The following is a 19,052-nucleotide window of genomic DNA, read 5'->3' as shown; positions in this document are numbered from 1 at the left end:
ACGAAGAGCTGAAATGGTTCGATTCCTAGAATATAAATGGCACACTCGGGTCTTCGGCTTTTATGTGGGGGAACTTCCTCTCTTCAGCTCTCAGTACCACAGGGAAAGTCTGCGAGAAATCCCCAAATGGCGATCTGAGCCACAGCCACGCTTTGGGGATCGCTCGTGCCTCTTTTACAAAGGGAACAGATCACGCTGCCTGAGGGCAGCTGGTAGGCTCTGGGGCAGCCCTGTCTGTCGGGAGTGGTCTGTGGAAGACGATTAAGGAAATCAAGTCTGTATTTACTATGCAGCATCTGAGAAACAGCATTTCCAGGTGAGGCTTGCATGGGCGCTGGAGAAATGTTAAGGATGCAAATATTGGGAAAGGTTGGAAACACCTGATCCAGGTGCATTTAAATTCCTGATGGGAAGGACAGGAACTTTCCAAGACCCTCTATCATGGTGCATGCACCTTTGGAGAATGAGGACATACACCCAGTACAGAGCAGGCATGGTTTGGGCAGATGATGGGCACAAGCCAGTGGGCAGCACCTCAAGTGCATGAGGTGGATTTGCGGGAGGGGAAGGAGCATGGGGGAGGGTAGCGATACATCAGCAACATGGTAGGACTCAGCATTTGTCTTTGGCGCTGTTTCTTTGTTGTCCCTGCCAAGTGCTAATACAAAAGGATAGTGTGATAAAGAGGGTACAGAGGTTGTATAGCTCATTTTACTACTGCCGCTGCTTGCCACAGGCCTGCAAGCAGCTCCTAGGAATGGTACAGGCTTTTTTTGCTTCCCCCTATCACTTAGTGCAGCCTTTGTTTGCAAGAAGTTCATGCCACGGGCTATCAGATTTCCGAATCGGAATGACCAAAAATATGGTTTTCATAAGGTGCTTTTATGTGCATGGAATTGCATGCATAAGAAGTGAGGTTAGTTTGTGCTCTCTTCCTGGTTTTGTTACTGATGGTTAGTCTGTATTTTTTGCAGAGACTGGTATTTTACCAGTCTGTCATAATATTGAAATTATACCTGGTTTCTGAATTCCTTTCTCCCTTTCTCCCTCTTTCTCCCCCTCCCCCATTCCTCTTCCTGGAAAGGCAGTAATTGACCCCTGCAGATATGTTGTAAATGGTAAATTCTAGCACCTCCAGGTCTCTGGATTAGTTAAAAAATCAGATCTGAGGCAAACCGTTGTAGCAAGTTGTAAGTCTGACTCCAGTCAATGAGGTGGGTGCTGCTGCTGCTGCACACATCAGCTCTACTGGTGCAGCCCAGGCATGTATGGGTGGCCAGAGAACCTCCTGCAGGAGCGAGGCCCTGCTGGATCTCTGCTGAGCTGGAAGGTATTTATTGGGAACCTGCATTTCTGTTGCCATGCCAAGAATTTTCTCACAGGACCATTAAAAATTCCGAATCGGGCCTCCGAAACAGCTGGCTTAAAATCACCATTAAGCAGGCTAATTTTATTTATTGTCTGGTTCTGGAAAGCCAGAGTGCAAGTAAATCATGTGTTTGAGCTTTACCCTGTGATCATGAGGGATAGAAATGTGCTTTTAAGGCACAGACAGGCAGAAGTTCCCATCTGCTCACATAAGCCATGAGCAGAGACTGTAAGTGAGACGTGAGGTATTTGCAGCCAAACAGAAGCAAGCAGAGGTACTAAAAAGGCTTGATTTGGGCACCGTGTTAACCCTGGCAGAGCAGCCAGCCACGGGAGGTGCTCACAGGTTCTCCTGCTGCCAACAGCAGTGGGGCTTGGGGCTTTGCCCAGCTTTCCTTTTTTCACCTTCTCAAAGATCACATCCCCTCTCTCGGTGATGGCTCTCTGGCTCTCCTGCGGGCAAAGTCAGGCTGAATGCGAGGTGCAATGCATGAGGACAAACTGATCTCTGGTTGAGATGTAACCAAACTAGTTAAAAGCTCCCCTGCCCCCCACGGCTAAATGCAAGGAGGATTCAGACCACTGCTTGATCCGTTCTTTCTAAGTAGATATTTTCCCAAATCAGAGAATGCCATGCTCCCACTTCATCACACACTCTGCTAAAGTTAATTAGCTTAGCTACAGGGGTAGTATATGTATACGGAGAGAGAAGCAAAATCATTTTGTCACTGCCTCTCAGTGCATGAATAAGCCATGCCAACATGCTTTTCACAATCTCTTTAGCTTTTCTAAATGCTATGAAAACAAACAGAAGCAAAACAAGATTGTAGGCCTGAATCAGAAGGTGCGAACTCTCTTCTCTGCTCTCTAAAGTGAAAAATGTCTATAGTTATATATGCCTATTCATGTAGGCATGTACACAATGTTTATCATCCTACAATATGGCCATAAAATCTACACTATTGAAAAATTGTCATTTATCAAATTAATTGATGTCAACAATTGAAATAAATATTTTACATTATTTACAGTATACAGTTCCATTATACTCACAGTACAGAAATTGTGCCAGTGGCTTGTAGGAGCTATCCGTGTTTAATGTTTATAAATCAAAAGTTTCCGTCTATAGTTCATACACATTCTTCTGCCCTGAGACTAGAAATACAGAAACACGTTATCTCTCTATACACAACAAATACAGAAAAATCTCTGTGTTATATTTGCAAGCTCTGTAAATATGTGCTAAAAATATTAAGGTTTTGGAAGATAGTTTTAAAGAAAAATTACTTGCTTCCTAAAAGGAAGGAAAGTTTTATTGTTGGAGGGGAGGAATTATGTGCAAATTACCACTCAGCATCTTTCTTGCAGGATACCTAGGGGAGAATAAACTGTGTCTAGTTCAAGTGAACTAGGCCGCTTCTCTCAATGTTACCAAAACCAAAGATTCAGAAATGTGATGGATGACATGCCTTTTCTGCTGCTCATTCTCTTCCCTCAACAGAACCCAAGAACAGTTGCTGTCACCGTCAGCTGGCGAGAGCTCATGTTGGCGAATCAAGCTTGGCTCCCGTTGCCCCACTCCTTGGGCAGCACAACGAGGTTGCTGCTTAGCGTTGCTGCTGTCATTTAACATGTGTTCAGAAAATTGATCTGTACGTGTGGGAAAACGCGTCGCATGTCGGTGAACTTAGCACTGAGTTCTAAAGAAATTAACCACATACTTCTCCCAGGTAATGATGTGTGCCATGAATGAGCAGTGGAAACACCTCTCAAGCCTGCAGTTAAGCGTTGCATTGAGGAAAATGTCAAAAATGTGTTATCTTAATGCATTGAAGCCTCAGGATGTTATTTATATGATAACTTTTCTTAAAGATTGTACTTTCATAAAATGTGGCAAGAGCACATTTTGCTTAAAGTTGTCTTTTGCTTATCGCATGTAGTTTGATTTATGTCCAAGGTCCCATCTGTTGTTTTTTATTGTTTTAATCTTAATACCTTATTTCAATCTGCTTTCCTCCTCAAATCCCCCCAGATATTCTGGAACATTAACTACGATCTTACAGGTTTTGTGTGAAGCAAATTCTATTATATTTGTCCTATTTTTTTATTAAATGTCTTTTTCGCCTGTTGATGTTGAACACCCACATAAACAAGAAAAACAAACTCACTCTGCAGGGGAGAGATGAGAAATGCAGGGAAATATCCTGGGGCATAATCCAATGTTTAGATTAGACTCCCAGAATCTTTAATCTTTCAATCTCCAATCTCACTTGCAACAACTGTAGGTAAAACAATTTCAGGCAGTATACTCCTTTATGCGTCCTGATTTGCATTCACTTAATTTTAGAATAAGACAAGAACACATCTGAAGCTCCTTGGAACACAGTCCTTTTCCATAAGGTTTGCTATTATTGATATTATTTTAAACAGTACGCTTTTCTCATATATATTACTATGAGCAGTGAGCGGTTCTACTCATAAACTTTCAGTCCTTAGTACAACAAAACTCCCTAAGTATTAGTTGTTTTGATAGCTGTACAGTGAGATTTGGGCCTATGAACTCAGTTAAACCTCTTTGATCCTTGTTTCTCTGCTTTTCGTTCAGGGTTACTATTTTGACCACTTCCCTGACTTGTTTACATCCCTATTTTCAGCAGGTTGCAGATTTGTTCATGCCGCTCTGTGCATTTTATCAGTCTGCCTTTGAGGGCACTCTTGATATGCTTCCAACATTGGGATCAATTTGTTTGTATCTGCAGCTTTTACTACACACCATATGTTAAGAAAGAACCAACACCTTGCACCTAAGGGGATGCCTGCAATACCTAGATTTAATCTCCCAACAATGCCTACAAAGCAGTACATTTCCGAAGGCCTCTGGCTAGGTGCCGAGTGCCTCCACATCGGTGGGAGGTGGGAGCGCCCATCACCTCCCTGGGGTGGCCCTTCAGGGTGGTATGTGAGCATACCCAACAACGAGTTTAAATCTGATGCAGAGAGGAGCTGAAGACACAGAGATGGATCCTGTGTGTGTGTGTGATCCTGTGTGACTCCGGTGGAGTCACTAAAGTGACTGAGGTCACTAAAAGGCTGGTTCAAGTGATACCAGCAGGAGGCTCACAGCCTCTGTGCTGATAATTTTCATTCCTATTTTTTTTTATCATTGCTGACACCATTAACTTAGGTGTTATGGCCAGAGTAAGGGTGTCATGGGTGCAAAAAACCCACAGCCTAAAGGTTCCACATGAAACCGTATGAAATGTGTTGTTCAAAGTTGCCTGGACAGTGTTTGGCAAAGTCCAAAGGCAGTAAGGAGTGTGACAGCTCAAACAAACCCAGATCTTGGGAGCTGGAAATTACAAGGAGAGTCTGGGGGGATCTGGATCCAAGTTATTTGGGGCTGGGGTTTTGTTTTAGGGTTTTTTGTGTAATTAAAAAAAAGTTTCAAAACTATTTTCAAGTAATTCATAATCCTGCTTTAGTAGTTTCCATTATTTCCATAAGGTGTGGGAGTAAGATCCTGTTGTAACACATTTGTTACAGCTTAAACAAATTAATGCATGAAGTACGCTGTTTGATTAGGTCTGAGTACATGACTTTACATGTTGAACTTTCACATCTAATGCATGTAAAGCAATACAACCGCTGATGAGCAGTATACATAAATGCTTTGCTTTATATTCTCATAACAACTCTGTGGAGCAGTGCCATTTTTGCAGTGTGACAATAATGTGGGAAGTTCTATAATTGTCATAGATATCTTCTGTATTCAAAGTCGTGACTTGGCTCCATAACGTGCATCATGCAAATAAACATGAATCAATACCTTTCAATTTTGGCCTCTTCAAAACAGTAACGAGAATTAGTATGTGTTCAGAATATTTTATGCCTTAAAATTATCTTTATGGCACACTGCTTCCAAACAACCCCAGTATTTCTGAGGAGAATAAACTGTCCAAGGGGTGAAAGCCTGATGAGCAACTCTACTGGCACCGGCAGTGGGTGCTGTCACAGCAGGAAGAACTGCAAAGGGATTGCATCTGCTGCTCTTGACTGAAAACTGCAGCAAAGAAGTGAAATAGATGCTGCACAGGTTAACTTGCTCTGGGATAACTGTGTGCTGTCCTGGGCTGCCAACAAAGCAGAGACAGGTTCCGTTTATTTCTCCGGATGTGCCGGGGTGCTGGTTTTCTACCTCCTGGGCATTTACCTGTGGAGCACTGTGAAGCTCAGGTTCTTTTTCAATATATACAAGGAGTGACCAAGGGAATTATGAGATTCCTTCACCTCCAATGCCGGCGGTATGCAGACCATACTGGTCTCTGCCTCTCGGCCATTCCTGGTGAGGAGAGCACTGTCTCCTGGACATTTCACTAATTAAGTGAGTTATCTGGGATTTTGATGCTTTGCCACATTGTACCAGCAGAGCTTGTGATGGCTACAAGAAAAGGATGGGGAAGTGGCCCCGTATGTCTAATTTATATGGTGACTTAAGTAAATTGCAAACTTTAAAAAAGGGATACAGTAGGGCTGATGGTGACCTGCCAGGCTTCTGGTGCCTTCCCTTGACACAGATACTTTCAGGGGTAGCCCAGGATAATTCTCAACACCGGGCACAGCCTCTTGCAGCCTGTTTTGGCTGACCCATCTGGCTATCCTGCAGGCAATATTACTAGCATTTGCAGTACCTGTGAGCAAGCATAATGTCCTTCAAAAGAAATTTAATTAATTCAGAATGCAAAAGCTAACTTCATAACAACCTCATCACCAGAAACGCATCCGTCCTGTTCTCTTTTGCCAGTTTGATTTCTCATAAAAAGCTCTTGACTCTGACAAGAGCTTTAACCTTCAAGGGTTTAGGTAGACCAGTGTCCAGGCATCCTTAGGAAGGGCCTATGCACATAGTCTTGCTTTTCAGGTTTGTTAAACTTGTCAGCCACAATGGAGCTCTTCAAAGGGAAAGTTGGGACTTTTTAAGTGAAGTAAGCTTCAATCAGAAAGGAGGGAAAAAAACAAACCCAAGCACAACCCAGCTGAAGAAAAGAGAACAGTATGTAATTTGTTGTCACACTATTTGTATCATAGCAATGGTATTCAATTGCAACATGCAACTTGTAGAGCAATACTGACAAGAATTTGGGTAAGTTCTGGTAGCCCAGAACAGGCATGTGCAATAAAGACAGAGCAAGGATTTATTGATTCCTTTGTGTCTTGAAGGTGCTAGTGTGTTTACCTTCTATTTAAATGATCCAAATACATGAATTAAGGCCTATTCCATGCATGTGTTCATGTCTCTAACGTATAAACCAGGGTAAGAGGATGCCAGCAGTTAACAAGCATTTCTAAAAGATGGCCATGAAGACGCAACTAAGCTAATGGAGAAGAGTAAACACTGCAACTAAGGGAAAAGGGGGTCAAGTCTGCCTGGATATTACCCGTGTATCTGGTGCCATCACCGGTAACGCTAAGCTGGTGGCGGAGCGATTGGATAAACCCCTGAGAGCCCTCGTCCTCTCCTATAGTGACTGTGCTTAGAGATAACACAGTTGGGCAGCCCTACGTCTCACGTACAACCCTTTCCTTGGGACGGGCTCCGACACGAGGGGGATCCGCAGCCGCCATCCCTGCCGGCTTCCAGCCTTCCCGCCTCGCCCAGGTCCGTCTGACAGGACCCCCAGCGCCAGCCTCGCCGCTCCGACCCAGGGAGAGCGGGGGTCGCCCTCGGCCAGTGGCCGCCGCGGCTGTGCGTGGGATGGCTGTAGCCCACCCTCCCGCGGCACGTGCCCGGGGCAGCGCGCGGCCCCGCCGGCCGCCGCGTGTTGCTTTAAGCGCTGCCCCCTCCCCTCCCGCCCCGCGCAGGCTCGGCCACTCCGGAGCGCGCCGTGCAGCCAATGGGGGCGCCGTAGCTGCGCGAGCCGAAGGGCGTCGCGCCCAATGGGAGGGCGCGGGGGGCGGGGCGAGCGGCCAGGGCACTATTGTTGATGAGGCGGACGGACGCTGCGGAGGCAACGCGGGGTATCCCGGGCTGGGCACGGCGGCCAGGAGGGCACGGGGCCGTTGCTGTTGCCGCCGCCTGAGGTGTCGGGCCCCCGCCAGGACCTGCCGGCATCTTCCGCCTTCCCCGCCACCGACGGTCTTCCGCGAGCTCCGGCTCCCCGTGGACAATGTCCCACCAGCGCGTGAGGCGCAACGGCTCCCCGACCCCCGCCACCTCCCTGGGGGGAGGAGGCGCGGCGGCGGCGGGCGGCGGCGCGGGAGCCGGCAGCCGCCTCCAGCCCATGCGGGCCACGGTGCCCTTCCAGCTCAAGCAGCAGCAGCAGCAACATGGCAGCCCCACGAGGAGCGGCGGCGGCAGCGCGAGCGCCCCGGGCGGGGGTCTGCCACGCGCGGCCCCCGCCTCGCGCAGTATCAGCCCCACGCGAGCGGCGCCCACCGGCGGCGGCGGGCGCGGCGGGCCCGCCATGGCCACGCAGACGCCGGGGGGAGGGGGAGGCGGCGGCGCCGCCGCCTCAGCGGCCGCCGCCGCCTCCTCCTCGCGGGGCAGCCCCACGCGTGCCGGCGGGGCGCGGGGGAGCCCCCCTCGACCCCACCACCTACCGCCGTCCCCGCCGCCGCTGGGCTGCGGGCCCTCACCTTGCTCTTCTCCGCTGCCTCCCCTGCCGGAGGGCAGCGCTACGGCAGCGGGCTGGGTCCGGCACCGGCGGCACTCGCCGGAGCAAGGCAGGAGCTCCCCGGAGAGGAAGAGCCCCAGCTCCCCCGGCTGCAAAGGTGAGCGCTCCTGTCATTCCGCCGCACGCCGCGCACCGGCGGCCTGACCGGGGGCGACTGCCGGGGTGGCGCGGGGTGGGGTGCGACCGCCCGGCCGTTACCTGAGGGGAACGGGCGGGCGCGCGGACAGACCGTTACTGAGGGGAGAGCGGGGGGCGGCTGGGCTCGGCGTGGCCGAGTTTCAGTCGGCGCTTAACGGGACGTGAGGGCCGGGGTCGGCGATGCCCTCGGCCCGGCGGTGTGCTGCCGGGGACGGAGGTGAGGACACCGGGGCTTTGCCCGGGCTTGCGGCCGTTCTGAGCCGTCTCCGTCTGGCCGCAGCGCTCGTGGAGCGTCTCTGCGTGGAAGGGCTTGTTGCTTTTGTTGCTGCTCTGCTGCTTCCTGGCTCTCAGAAGAGGAACGGGGAAAGCCGAGCATGCCATGTGGGGGATGGCAGCCACTCCTGCTTCTGCGATTGCTGCCAAAGGTCTCCAGATGAGAGAGAGTCAGTGGTGTAAGAGATGTGCTTAAGAGACTGTGGTACAGGCTTGAGGCGAATTTGGTGTTTGGGGGCTGTTGTGATCTTCTTCCCTTTCTGTGCGTCTTACACCAGATGGTACGTGCTTTTGACCCACGCGGTGTCTGCAAGCTTGCGATTAGAAAGCCAGCACTGTAGGCATTGCACATAGATATAGGAACAAAGTATTCAGCATCTCTCTCAGTAGTTCACTTTCAATGTGGACCCTGCAGAAGAGTGATGAGAGTGATGACAAGCTTGCACTACAACAAAGGTAGAAAATAGCGTTGGGAGTGGCACACATCTTGTATCAAACTGCTTTTTAAAGTTTTTATATAATTAAAACATACTTACTGGGAACACTGAAATTTAAGCAATATGTGGTATCTGGTTGAGGATAATAGAGGCTTACATATGTAAGTCCTTCTAGGGATAAAAGTTTACTAAAAAATGCATGAGTGAGGTTTCGTGTTAATGTTCTCAAATCTGGAACGATCTGTAACTTTTAAGATACAAAAGCTTACAGCTTCTCTTTTTTTCATGAAAGTATATGCGGTAATCTAAACAATAAAGTTGAATAATATGTAGAAGCGTATATGCAGAAATCTAGGACCAGCACAATTCCCTTTAACATTTTTACTTCTCCTAATGTTGCTCCCCCTTTCCGAAATAATGACTATAACCAGACTACCATGTTGGGGTTTTTTTCTGTCCTGGCTCTTGGGGAATGATGCTGCCAAACTAGACAGTCATAACCAATTGGTACAGTAAGAAAGCTAATGTCTGTGTGACTTAATATTATTTTTTTGTTACTTCAGACATACCCCTTCAAGATTACCATATGCCTGCTTGTCTACAGTGTAAGAGAGCACTGCCACAAAGGCATTTAGGTTCTGAATTTGATTTTCTGCTTTCCAGATAAGAGTAGTGTGTTTTTTTTAAGGTTATATTCTGAGGCTTTGTATTGAGGAATGTATGTATTCCTCATTTGAGATTCTTGTTAATCAGTAATCTCAAAGACTTCATACACATCACAAAATCCTATCTTCTTCCTGTGAACTTTATAGAAACTCTTGCCCAAGATGCAATCTCCTGGCCCAGAGAATGAGGAACAGGATGGCTAGCCTTGAGCTCCAGGTTCAAGAGCTGTAAATGCATGTGTCAGACCACTTCGGGTGGAAAAATTGCACCGTTCTCAGATCATTGCACAGAAGCCTCTTGAAACCATTCTACTTTACTGGATCTAATAATTAGCATATAGAAATAAACAAGTCATTTTGATTGCTCTACTGTGTTAAGATAACTCCACTAGCTTTTTACAAGATGTGTGAAAACAGAAGAGTAGTGTCCGTTTAATTGCTTCTATGTGTTTGCATTTCTGAACAGTGCTGGTATTTGTCCAAAATGCAAATTAAACCTGTTTAATATTGCTTCACATTTGTATTGTGTAGTCCAGTGCTTGACAGAGACTGAGTTAACTTCAATTTTTTTTCTTCATCTAGATGAGAAATCTTAAAGGTGAGAACATGGAAAGTGGAACTTTATTTTTGCTAATGAGGCTATGGTTGTGAAGCCATGCAGGCCACTTCAGGGTATCAGTCAGAATCTACTGCAAAATAACTTGTGTTTTCCTGTTTCTTGTTTTCAGTTGATGATGGCTTTTGTTCATTCCTACAGCTGCAGCCATGGGTTTTTTTAGATTAAAATGAACCTTGAGGTTAGACAAATGATAGCTTTTTCTGAACTCGATATGGGTTCTGTAAGTTGTATACTTTAGACTCAACTTCATGTTTTTCAGATTTTCTTTTCTGGGAAGCAGTTGGATAATTTTGAACATAGTTTTTTCATCATCCTGTTTAACACCTGAGAACGACAACTTGTGGGTTACAACTATGACTTAACAGCTTCTTTTGGGGTTTTTGGTGGTGGGGTTTTTTTGGGTGTGGTTTTTTTGTTGCTGTGTTTAGGTTTTTTTTTTTTTCTTGTCTTCTGAACTGAATTGCAACTAAATGTTGGGAATACTAAACTGAATTTTCTGTTGATGATGGGGTAACTACAAACTGAAGATTCCATGGCACAGTTTGTAAATTTCTGTGCTTTTCTTACCACTTCCGTCCTAAATATGATCAAGAGCCTATATCTTCCTGCTGCCCAGTTTTCATCTTTTACTTTCCCTCCCTGCAGTCTCTAGCACTTATTTCACAGCCTTCAGCTTCTACTTGTATGTTAACGTGCTCTGTCCTTCCCATGGCTGGTGTGGCGTCATTTGTGCGCTGCATGGTCTGCCCTGCAATCTTCGGTTTTAGTTCAGTTTTCACATGTGCTTCTTTACCTGTCTGCAGACCACCCCTGTTAGAAGTTGTGTTGACCTACATGTAGACTATTGCAAAATGAGATAGAGAAACGTGTATGCTCTACCTCTATTGTTATTTTTAGCTTTGTTTATCTACTGAGTAAAGACAAATATGATATTGTTATTTGTGTTCTTATATAAAACATGTCTTCTCAGAAGATACTCAACTCCAGAAATGTTCTAATGCACCAGGCTGTGTAAAGAAGGTGGTCAAGACCAGAGCCATAGCAGTTGTTTACTGAACCTTTCAGGTGCCTTGAGCTTGTGAGAGATTTCTCTACTGGATGCTGAATTTTACGGTATATTCCAGTTGGCTGCATTGGACATTTAAACTCGCTCTGAAAATTAAGGACAAAAATTGGTTAGTTTTATCTGGAACTACATTTGCTTTTTAATTGTTTAGAATGGTATATTGAAGACTGATATGAAACCCTACTTGTGTGAAAGGAAATGATGAAAATTGTTATGACAGTATATTGGAAAGTCTCAAAGATTTCAGATGTGAGCACCTCCTTTGGGTAGGGAGAAGGAGTGGAACTCCATTACACTCTTAAATTTCACTGTAGAATTTATTTATCTTAAGAATTTGGTGAATGACACAGTAATAGCTGCAGACCTGTCAATGTTAATTACCAAGGTTTTGCAGTAGTTATAAAAGATACTACCGTAGGATAAGAGAGTACAGAAGGCTTTGTGTACCATTATGTGCCTGCTTTGCTTACCTAAGCTGGTTAACAAATGGTAGGTGTAAAGAAAGTGAATTCATTTTTGCAGCATCACGCTGTAGGTTTCTTGTGGCTAATGCTTCAGGGGAATTTATTTGGTTTAAAAATGTTTTTGTTCACTAGAATTAAGTAACTTGAACATCTTGGGCTTTCTCAGGTTTGGTTTTGTAAAACAACATTAATTCAGTCATTCTCCTACTGAGGGATCATTTTGAATTACTAGAAGCAAAACTGTGAGTAGTTCTTTTACATTTATGTGAAGAGAATAGCCAAGATTGTCTTCCAAAGGGAATGTACACAGTTGTGCTGTATGTCTGTTCTTAATACTGACTGAGCCTGTTGAATACTTTCAAAGAAACATAAAAAGTAGGTGTAGCCCCTGAGATCAGTTGTATTTGTACGAGTTCCTGCGAAAAGACAGCAATGCATGTGAGAGATCCCATGAATGACCTTTCTGAGGAAAAGGCTGAGCAAAACAGAACAAAAAAGCTCAGCTGTATGCCTAGGTGCCAGAGAAGCTAGTTGGGTCCTACTCTTTCTCACTTCTTTTTTTAAATATCCTTCCTGTATAAAAAGCTTCGATTAGAACTCTGTCAGGGAATTTTGTGAGGTTAATAGTGTCCTATGCTTTTCCAGTGGCTCTTTCTGCTGCTGCTAGTTTTGTTTTGTTTTCTCATGGTGTCTGTTAGAAGATGCTTCTTTGGAGTTTTTATTTTCCTTTCTCAAAACTTTGATTTCAAATACATAGAAAGATATCATCAGGACCGTAAGATCAATCTTCAAGTTACACTTCAGCAGTAATACTTATTTTGCAGTTCTAACAACAGTTCTGAACTTTTCCTGAAAAATTGAAAGATGAATTTTCTGAGTGTTTTGTCTCTTAAGACTTCCTTATGTGTAAGACCTTCTCTCTTTTTCGTTCATTCCCTTTATATATAGCAATTTTCTCCTCTGAGGTATCCAATTCAAAGGTACGTGTTCTCACGCTGTAATTTCCTTTTTTCAGTTGTAGTTGTAGGACTTGTATGTCAAGGCACAACCCCCTGCTCCACCCCCCCACCCCCAAATCAATGCTCTCTTTCCTACCTTTCATTTAGTTATTGCTGAGTATCTATATTTGTTCAATTTTGTTCTTCAGTGACATTGTTAGACTGCCTTAGCTTAAATCACCTTTGGAGGTGCCTGGCTTCACAATTGCAATAGATGTGTGTGATGCCAGTTTACCTGTGGCGACTTCAGTCGGTCAGTTGTACTGCAATGACTTGTGAAGACACGATGACTTGCTTGTTATTTTCCCACATTATGGACTTTGATTCATCTTGTGTATGTTCTGCTTATGTTTTGTTCTATTATTTTGCTTTGCTGCAAGCCAGATTGCAGAAAGACTTTGTTTCTAAATAGATTTAGAGTAGTGGTGGATGGCTAGGAGGGTTGATATTTATCACAAATATTGGTTTAAAGAGATAATCGGGCCAATTAAAACAAATCTAATATTTAAGAAGCGTCTATTTGATGAAACAGCCCCATTGTTTTTCATCAGCCGCAGCTGTTGTAACTGTTATCTCTATGGAGGCAGATCTCTTGTTATGTAGGTCACATCAAGGAAAAATAGCAGCTGAATGTTTGCTTCAAGTATTGTAGAGGGAAATGCAATGAAAACATTGCATATGTTCCCATTGAACTGTTTTGAAACAGCAAGAGGAGTCGTGTTGTAGACTTCTGCAATTTGTATTAAGACATGTTGTGAAGGTGGAAAAACTATCCAAACATCCTTGCCCCATCTAAATAAAAGTAATTTGAAAACAGAATTCCTTGAAGGAATTTTTAAATCAGAAGAAAAGAGAATATTTAGAGACTTTGTGCCTTGGGATGAGCAGATTCCCTTGGAACTTAAATAGTAAACAGGCTCTTCAGTTTTCATTCTCTCTGTTTGACCAGCAAAATATTCTTTCCAATTTTTGGTGGGGGAGGGGAGAGCATAATAGCATAATATTTCCTGCTGCTTCGGTTTTGAAGCAGTCTGTTGCAGTGGCTTTGCAGATGCTGTGAGTGACTACGTATACTTCCTGATTTTTAATTTTTTTTCACATCCTTTCTGTTTCACCTTGGTAAAAAGAGAGAACCTTCTTGAAGAGGAAGAAGAATAATTTGGAAGAAAAAGAGAGAGAGTACGGCAGCTATTTCTGAGACAAATAATGTGTTTTATCCAACTTTGGAAGCAAGTGAAACTTTTAAGGAATGACATGTTGCGTTAGCATGCCACATTCTCTCATGGTACGGATGAAAGGAATAGTTTTGAAATCTTCTGGTAAAAACAGACCCTTCAGTGTGCTGTATGGTGGTAGTAGCAGTCAGAGAATTTCTTTGATACAAGGGTCTTAAGTGCATGGTAACTCCAAAATTGAGCTTTGCTACTGTTCCCTGAGAGCAGATCTGCTGTGAGCTCAGTAGCAAGATTCTATAATTGTTGGTACTAGTAGAAATAATAAACCAGATGAGGTTTCTGGACAGCTTTATGTGAATGTTGCTGATTATAGCGCTAATAATTATTTCCTTGTAGTTGAATTGAAATATTTTCCACTCTTTTAATGTGTACATTTCTAATGTAAAATTTGCATGAGGATTTTTGGTATAGAATGTCACTAGACTTGCATTTGAAAGACTGGTGTTCTATGAGACTGAGATGTCCACACCACTGAAATCTATATCTAACAGGTTTTATTAATATTTATGTATCTTTAGTAGATTGAAGTGGCTTAGAAATTGGAATTCAGGACTTCTGATTGCAACGTTTTTAGTGTCTGACTGCTAGTTGGAAAACAATCAGGCACAACTTCATTTGCCTGTAAATGAATTTATGCAGAATACAAGTTGCTGTGTTATTTATACTTTTAGTGCAGAATTTATCTTAAGGCACAGTCAGGAAGGACAGATGACTGAGTTTTTTCCATTGCCTTTGTAAAGCTTCCGTCTGATCTCTGTATCATTTTCTGTGTTCTAGACATTTGTTTTAGGCCTTTGTTTTCATTATAGGTAAGATTAATACACGATTCTTTCAGGTATAATTCTGTGGGGAACAGATGAATTGATAGTAAGCTTAGATCATTATGATCTCTGGATTTACATTTTACATCTAAAACAGCTAGTAACAAATAATGTGTGAGCATATACATATCTAAACACTGGGTCTTTCCTGCTTGTCAGTCTCTTTATTTTAATAAACTTCAATTACTATTTTGAGGAACCGTTCTTCAGAGTGTTTACACTTATTAGCTTGCAGTGTGGTCTTTTACTGCCACTTTAAGATATCACTGACAGATGGGAAAGATACAAATTTTTGGTTTTAACCATATTCTTCCTTTTCATGTTACTTCCTCTGCTTGTTATAGTTAACGTTTTTCAGCAGGGGTTCCTGTTAGTATCTAAATTGTTCTGAAAAGTGATATCAATGTAAACACTAAAAATGAGATGTTGCAGAAGGTGTAGTGTCGAGCAAATAGGAATGTAGTTACTAAGTAGGATGTAAAGGGAGGAGATGTCTTGATTATCTTGTAAAATGTAAATCATTACCTTATCAAAGTTGACTTCTGGATCTAAGGGTTAGACATGACTCTCTATGTATCTGCCATATGTTGTATACTGGGTGGTTAGTAAAACATGTCAGTTTTTAGTGTCCCTTGAATTAAAGTAGGTGAAGGGTAAAGGGCTAGTGGGATGAAGTTTAAACTCGGCATTAAAGTGAGAAAGTCCAGCACAGATTTTCTTCGTTGGCCCCTGTGTATGAGGAACCATAGCTATTTTTATTTCTTCCAAGCCTTCATCATTTAAGAATCCAATGACTGTTGTACCTTTGAGTGAATAAATGGTGGTGTGTGAGTACTGATGCAACATTTGTGACGTAAGGATGTTTTTAAGGAAACCATCAAAACGCATTTCATTGCTTACTAAAACTGAAAATAGCCTGGAAAAGCAAATTTAATTCCTGTGGTTAAAGTATCTTTGTTGTATACTTAATAACATAGTAGTTCTGATTTGATATGATTTCTTGTAGGCAATTAAAATAATTAAGCTATCTGTCTGGCTTTCTAATTGAGTGTTCTTGTTCTAGCTGACAAATCAAGACCACCTTCATCAAGTCCTTCCAGTATTATTCGCCGGACTTCCTCATTGGATACGCTTGCTGCTCCATACCTTGCTGGACAGTGGCCTCGTGATCATCATGGACAAGCTGCTCCATGTATGAGAGACAAAGCCACACAGGTGGGACAGATTTTTGTCTTTGGTGTATTTAAATGTGAAGACAGGATTTAAATGCAAGAAGTTTTTCCCTTGTAAACATTCATTTTAGCTGTCTTGCTTGCAAGTTCTTATTCACTTTCAAATTGCAGGAGTCCTACCTTCGCTATTACGTATGTGAATTATTTGCATTATTCTCTAAGAAAAAGCTGTAACTGTAATATCTGTTAAGAGTTCCACTTTCTTCTTGCCTTAGAAAAACACTAGTGTATTGCACAGCTGTTCTCTCATTGTTCTTACAGTGTACAGTACACTAGATTGCACTGGTGTTAAGTGCTATTTAGTTTAAATGTGTACAACAGAACTTGGTGATTCCTTATGTATGTCTGTCTTTGAATAAAAAAAGCTTCTGTCGTGCCTGTATAAAAGTTATCGCAGCCCTTTTTGTGATAAGCTGTTCATCCTCTGATTGTAAAAGGTCTTCAATGTTCACCTTGGATCTAGGCACCAAGTATAGAATATATACACTGAAGAGCTGCGTCATTGAACCATGAATGATATTCAAATTTAGCTCAGCTGGAAAGTATTTAAAAAGTACATGACTTGCCAATAAACTTCAACAACTTGACAAAATTTCACAAGTTTTTAATGTCTCGGTTATGCTGCCTGTAAAAACAGAACCAACAAACAGTTGAATCAAGCTGGCGTTAAAAGAGTTACGTGCTTATCGTGACAGGTATTTTATAACTTGCTTTAAAGGGAGCTGTTGTTACATGCTATCCTACTGTATGCAGAAGTGATTTAAGATGGATTTTTCCATTTTTCACTTCTGCCTCTGTGGATGCAGTCTGGCAGTGGTTTTCTCTAACTTGTAGAGTGAAAGAAAAAGCCAACAATATCAGATTTTAAATCCCTATTCTTAGAGCATGGTTTCAACAACAGGTCTCCACCAATTCCAAAGAACATAAGCAAAATGCAGTTGGAAGAGAAACTGACAGTACATGGGACGTAGTTGAGTTTGAGCCTGGCTTAGGTTTGGTAACAATAGAAATAATATATGGCCATTTAGGTTTCAGTGTGCTGTCTACTCAAATGTATAGGATGTTGAGCAGATGATATCTGCAGTGTTGATTGCTACTGTGTAGCCTTCTCAAGATCCACAACACTTTGCAGAAAGGACCACAATTCAAAGAGCAGATCAGTAGAAAAGTAAGGTGTTTTGAATGTGCCCATGTGGATAAAGTGGAAATAGAAACTGGTGAAGAAAGGAGAGCTGAGAAACAAGTTTTCTGTGCGGGAAAATGAATTGGAAAAATGGTTAGAAGATGGGGTGAAAAAGGTAAGCAAATCATAGTAAGAGGAGGAGGATGATGGAAGGCTTATGATATACAAGGAGATGCTATTCATGCTTACGTCTTAAAAGGCATCATGAAAGGGCAGAACTGAACCAGGGTCGGTGCTCTAGCTATTTATTTTCATATTTGACGACTTAGGATAATACTTTTCTCAAAATAATCATATTTCTATGCTACTGCCAAAGTATTTGCTATATTCAGTTGATCTCTTTCAGCTTAGTTATGATTTAATCTGAGTCATGGTTGGTTTTTTATAATCTGTGAATTTTGTAGCTGGATTAGATATCATCCTTTTTGGTTTACGTTTTTCTTTTTCTTCCAATTCTGACACATCTAGCTGCTATCTATGGTAGTTGAACTTTCACATACAAGGAGAAACATTTGCAAAGATTAATAGGAAGACTATATTATTATAATAGGGCATTGGATATTTCTGCAGAATGAGTATGTTTAGTGGTGACTGATGTTCTTATACTGCTGAGGAAAATAGAATGATCTGTTTGCACTTCCTAATTTAAAATGTATCAAACCAGTAGAAAATTTTGGAATACAGACATACATCTGTATGTCCAAAACTTGTGTTTATAGGACATTGGTGAGACGTCATTGCTGCTAATCTTCCTAGTGTGCTTGAGAAGTAACCATTTGAGCTTGGGACAAGTTTAAAATGTGACTTAAAATAGTTAGTTTCCCGAGATAGTATAGGCTCTCCGTTTGTATTGTTTAGCCTTTCTGAAGATGTGGTGTTTGGATGAAGTCTCACTTACAAGATATTCTGGCTCCACTGGGTAGTGTCAGATTTCACAGTCTGGTGTGAAATGGATGTGTTCAGACTTCAAAAGTTTAGTGAACAGGAACTGAATCTGTTAAGATACAAAAGATGTTCAAGTTGAGTAAGCAAGGTATCTTGATTCTGCAGGTTCTGGCATAGGGAGTATAGTCATTCAGGAAGTAGACTGGGAAGAGACGGCACTTAGTGACACACTTTGGCTTGCAGACCTTTGTAGAGGTGCCCGTAAGTCATAGCTGAGAATTGTGTGAGAGATTCCAGGTCATGCAGAGACTGTCTGTGTATCAGACTCATGCTTTGACTGATTGTTTTGATGAAAACGATCTATAAAACCAGACTGAACTATGTACATGCAGAATGTTTGTTGGCTGATGAATAAGTGTATTATTGAGTGTCCTGGGGTCTGGCCAGAATTCATTACATGCAGATACTGTTTTAAGTGCCGCTAAAACAGGCATTTGTACTTGTGTCTTTTTTCCTTTGAATCAAACCTGTTTGGCTTTGCCTGGAGTTGTTTGAAATACAGCTGTGTCAAAATACAAGTTGAAATGAGACAATTGCTTTGCTTTTTTTTTTAATTCTTAAAGAATATTCTTTTAAACTACAAAGTTTTTGCCTCTAAGACTTTTTTTTTCCTAAAGTGTTCTACGAGCTGTGATAAATTTAGCCTTAAACTCATTTCTTTTTGTAATTCCAGAACAGGCAGAAGGATGTTGTGAATGGTAACAACTAATAAGCAAGTAGTCGTACATTAAGAATGTAGAGAAATAGAAATCCCTCTGTCTATTGGTTATTGTGTTTAAGTTTCTTGAAAATAATTAAAACAAAATATGGGGAGTAAGTAAGAGGAGACTTGCTAAAATAGTATTACACTTCTGTCTTGATACAAAGTTTTCCTATAATTGAGTGTCTTATACCTACTCTTGCTCTAAAAAGATTTCTAACTATTTGTTTTGAGGAT

General features: G+C 42.5%; 1 protein-coding gene across 1 annotated transcript in view; it reads left to right on the top strand.

Annotated features, from left to right (window-relative positions):
• The first annotated feature begins 7,341 nt into the window (after positions 1-7,341).
• Positions 7,342-19,052, top strand: part of FAM117B (family with sequence similarity 117 member B) — a 30,852-nt gene continuing 19,141 nt past the window's right edge. Inside the window, exons 1-2 of the mRNA XM_054209364.1 lie at positions 7,342-8,136; positions 15,819-15,970. Of these exons, the coding sequence (XP_054065339.1) occupies positions 7,533-8,136; positions 15,819-15,970 (756 nt within the window). The 5' untranslated portion in view covers positions 7,342-7,532. The remainder of the gene's footprint in view (positions 8,137-15,818; positions 15,971-19,052) is intronic.

The sequence above is a fragment of the Rissa tridactyla genome, chromosome 7 (assembly GCF_028500815.1).
Source record: "Rissa tridactyla isolate bRisTri1 chromosome 7, bRisTri1.patW.cur.20221130, whole genome shotgun sequence".
NCBI classification, from domain to species: domain Eukaryota; kingdom Metazoa; phylum Chordata; class Aves; order Charadriiformes; family Laridae; genus Rissa; species Rissa tridactyla.
This window is presented reverse-complemented; position numbering and strand designations above follow the sequence as displayed.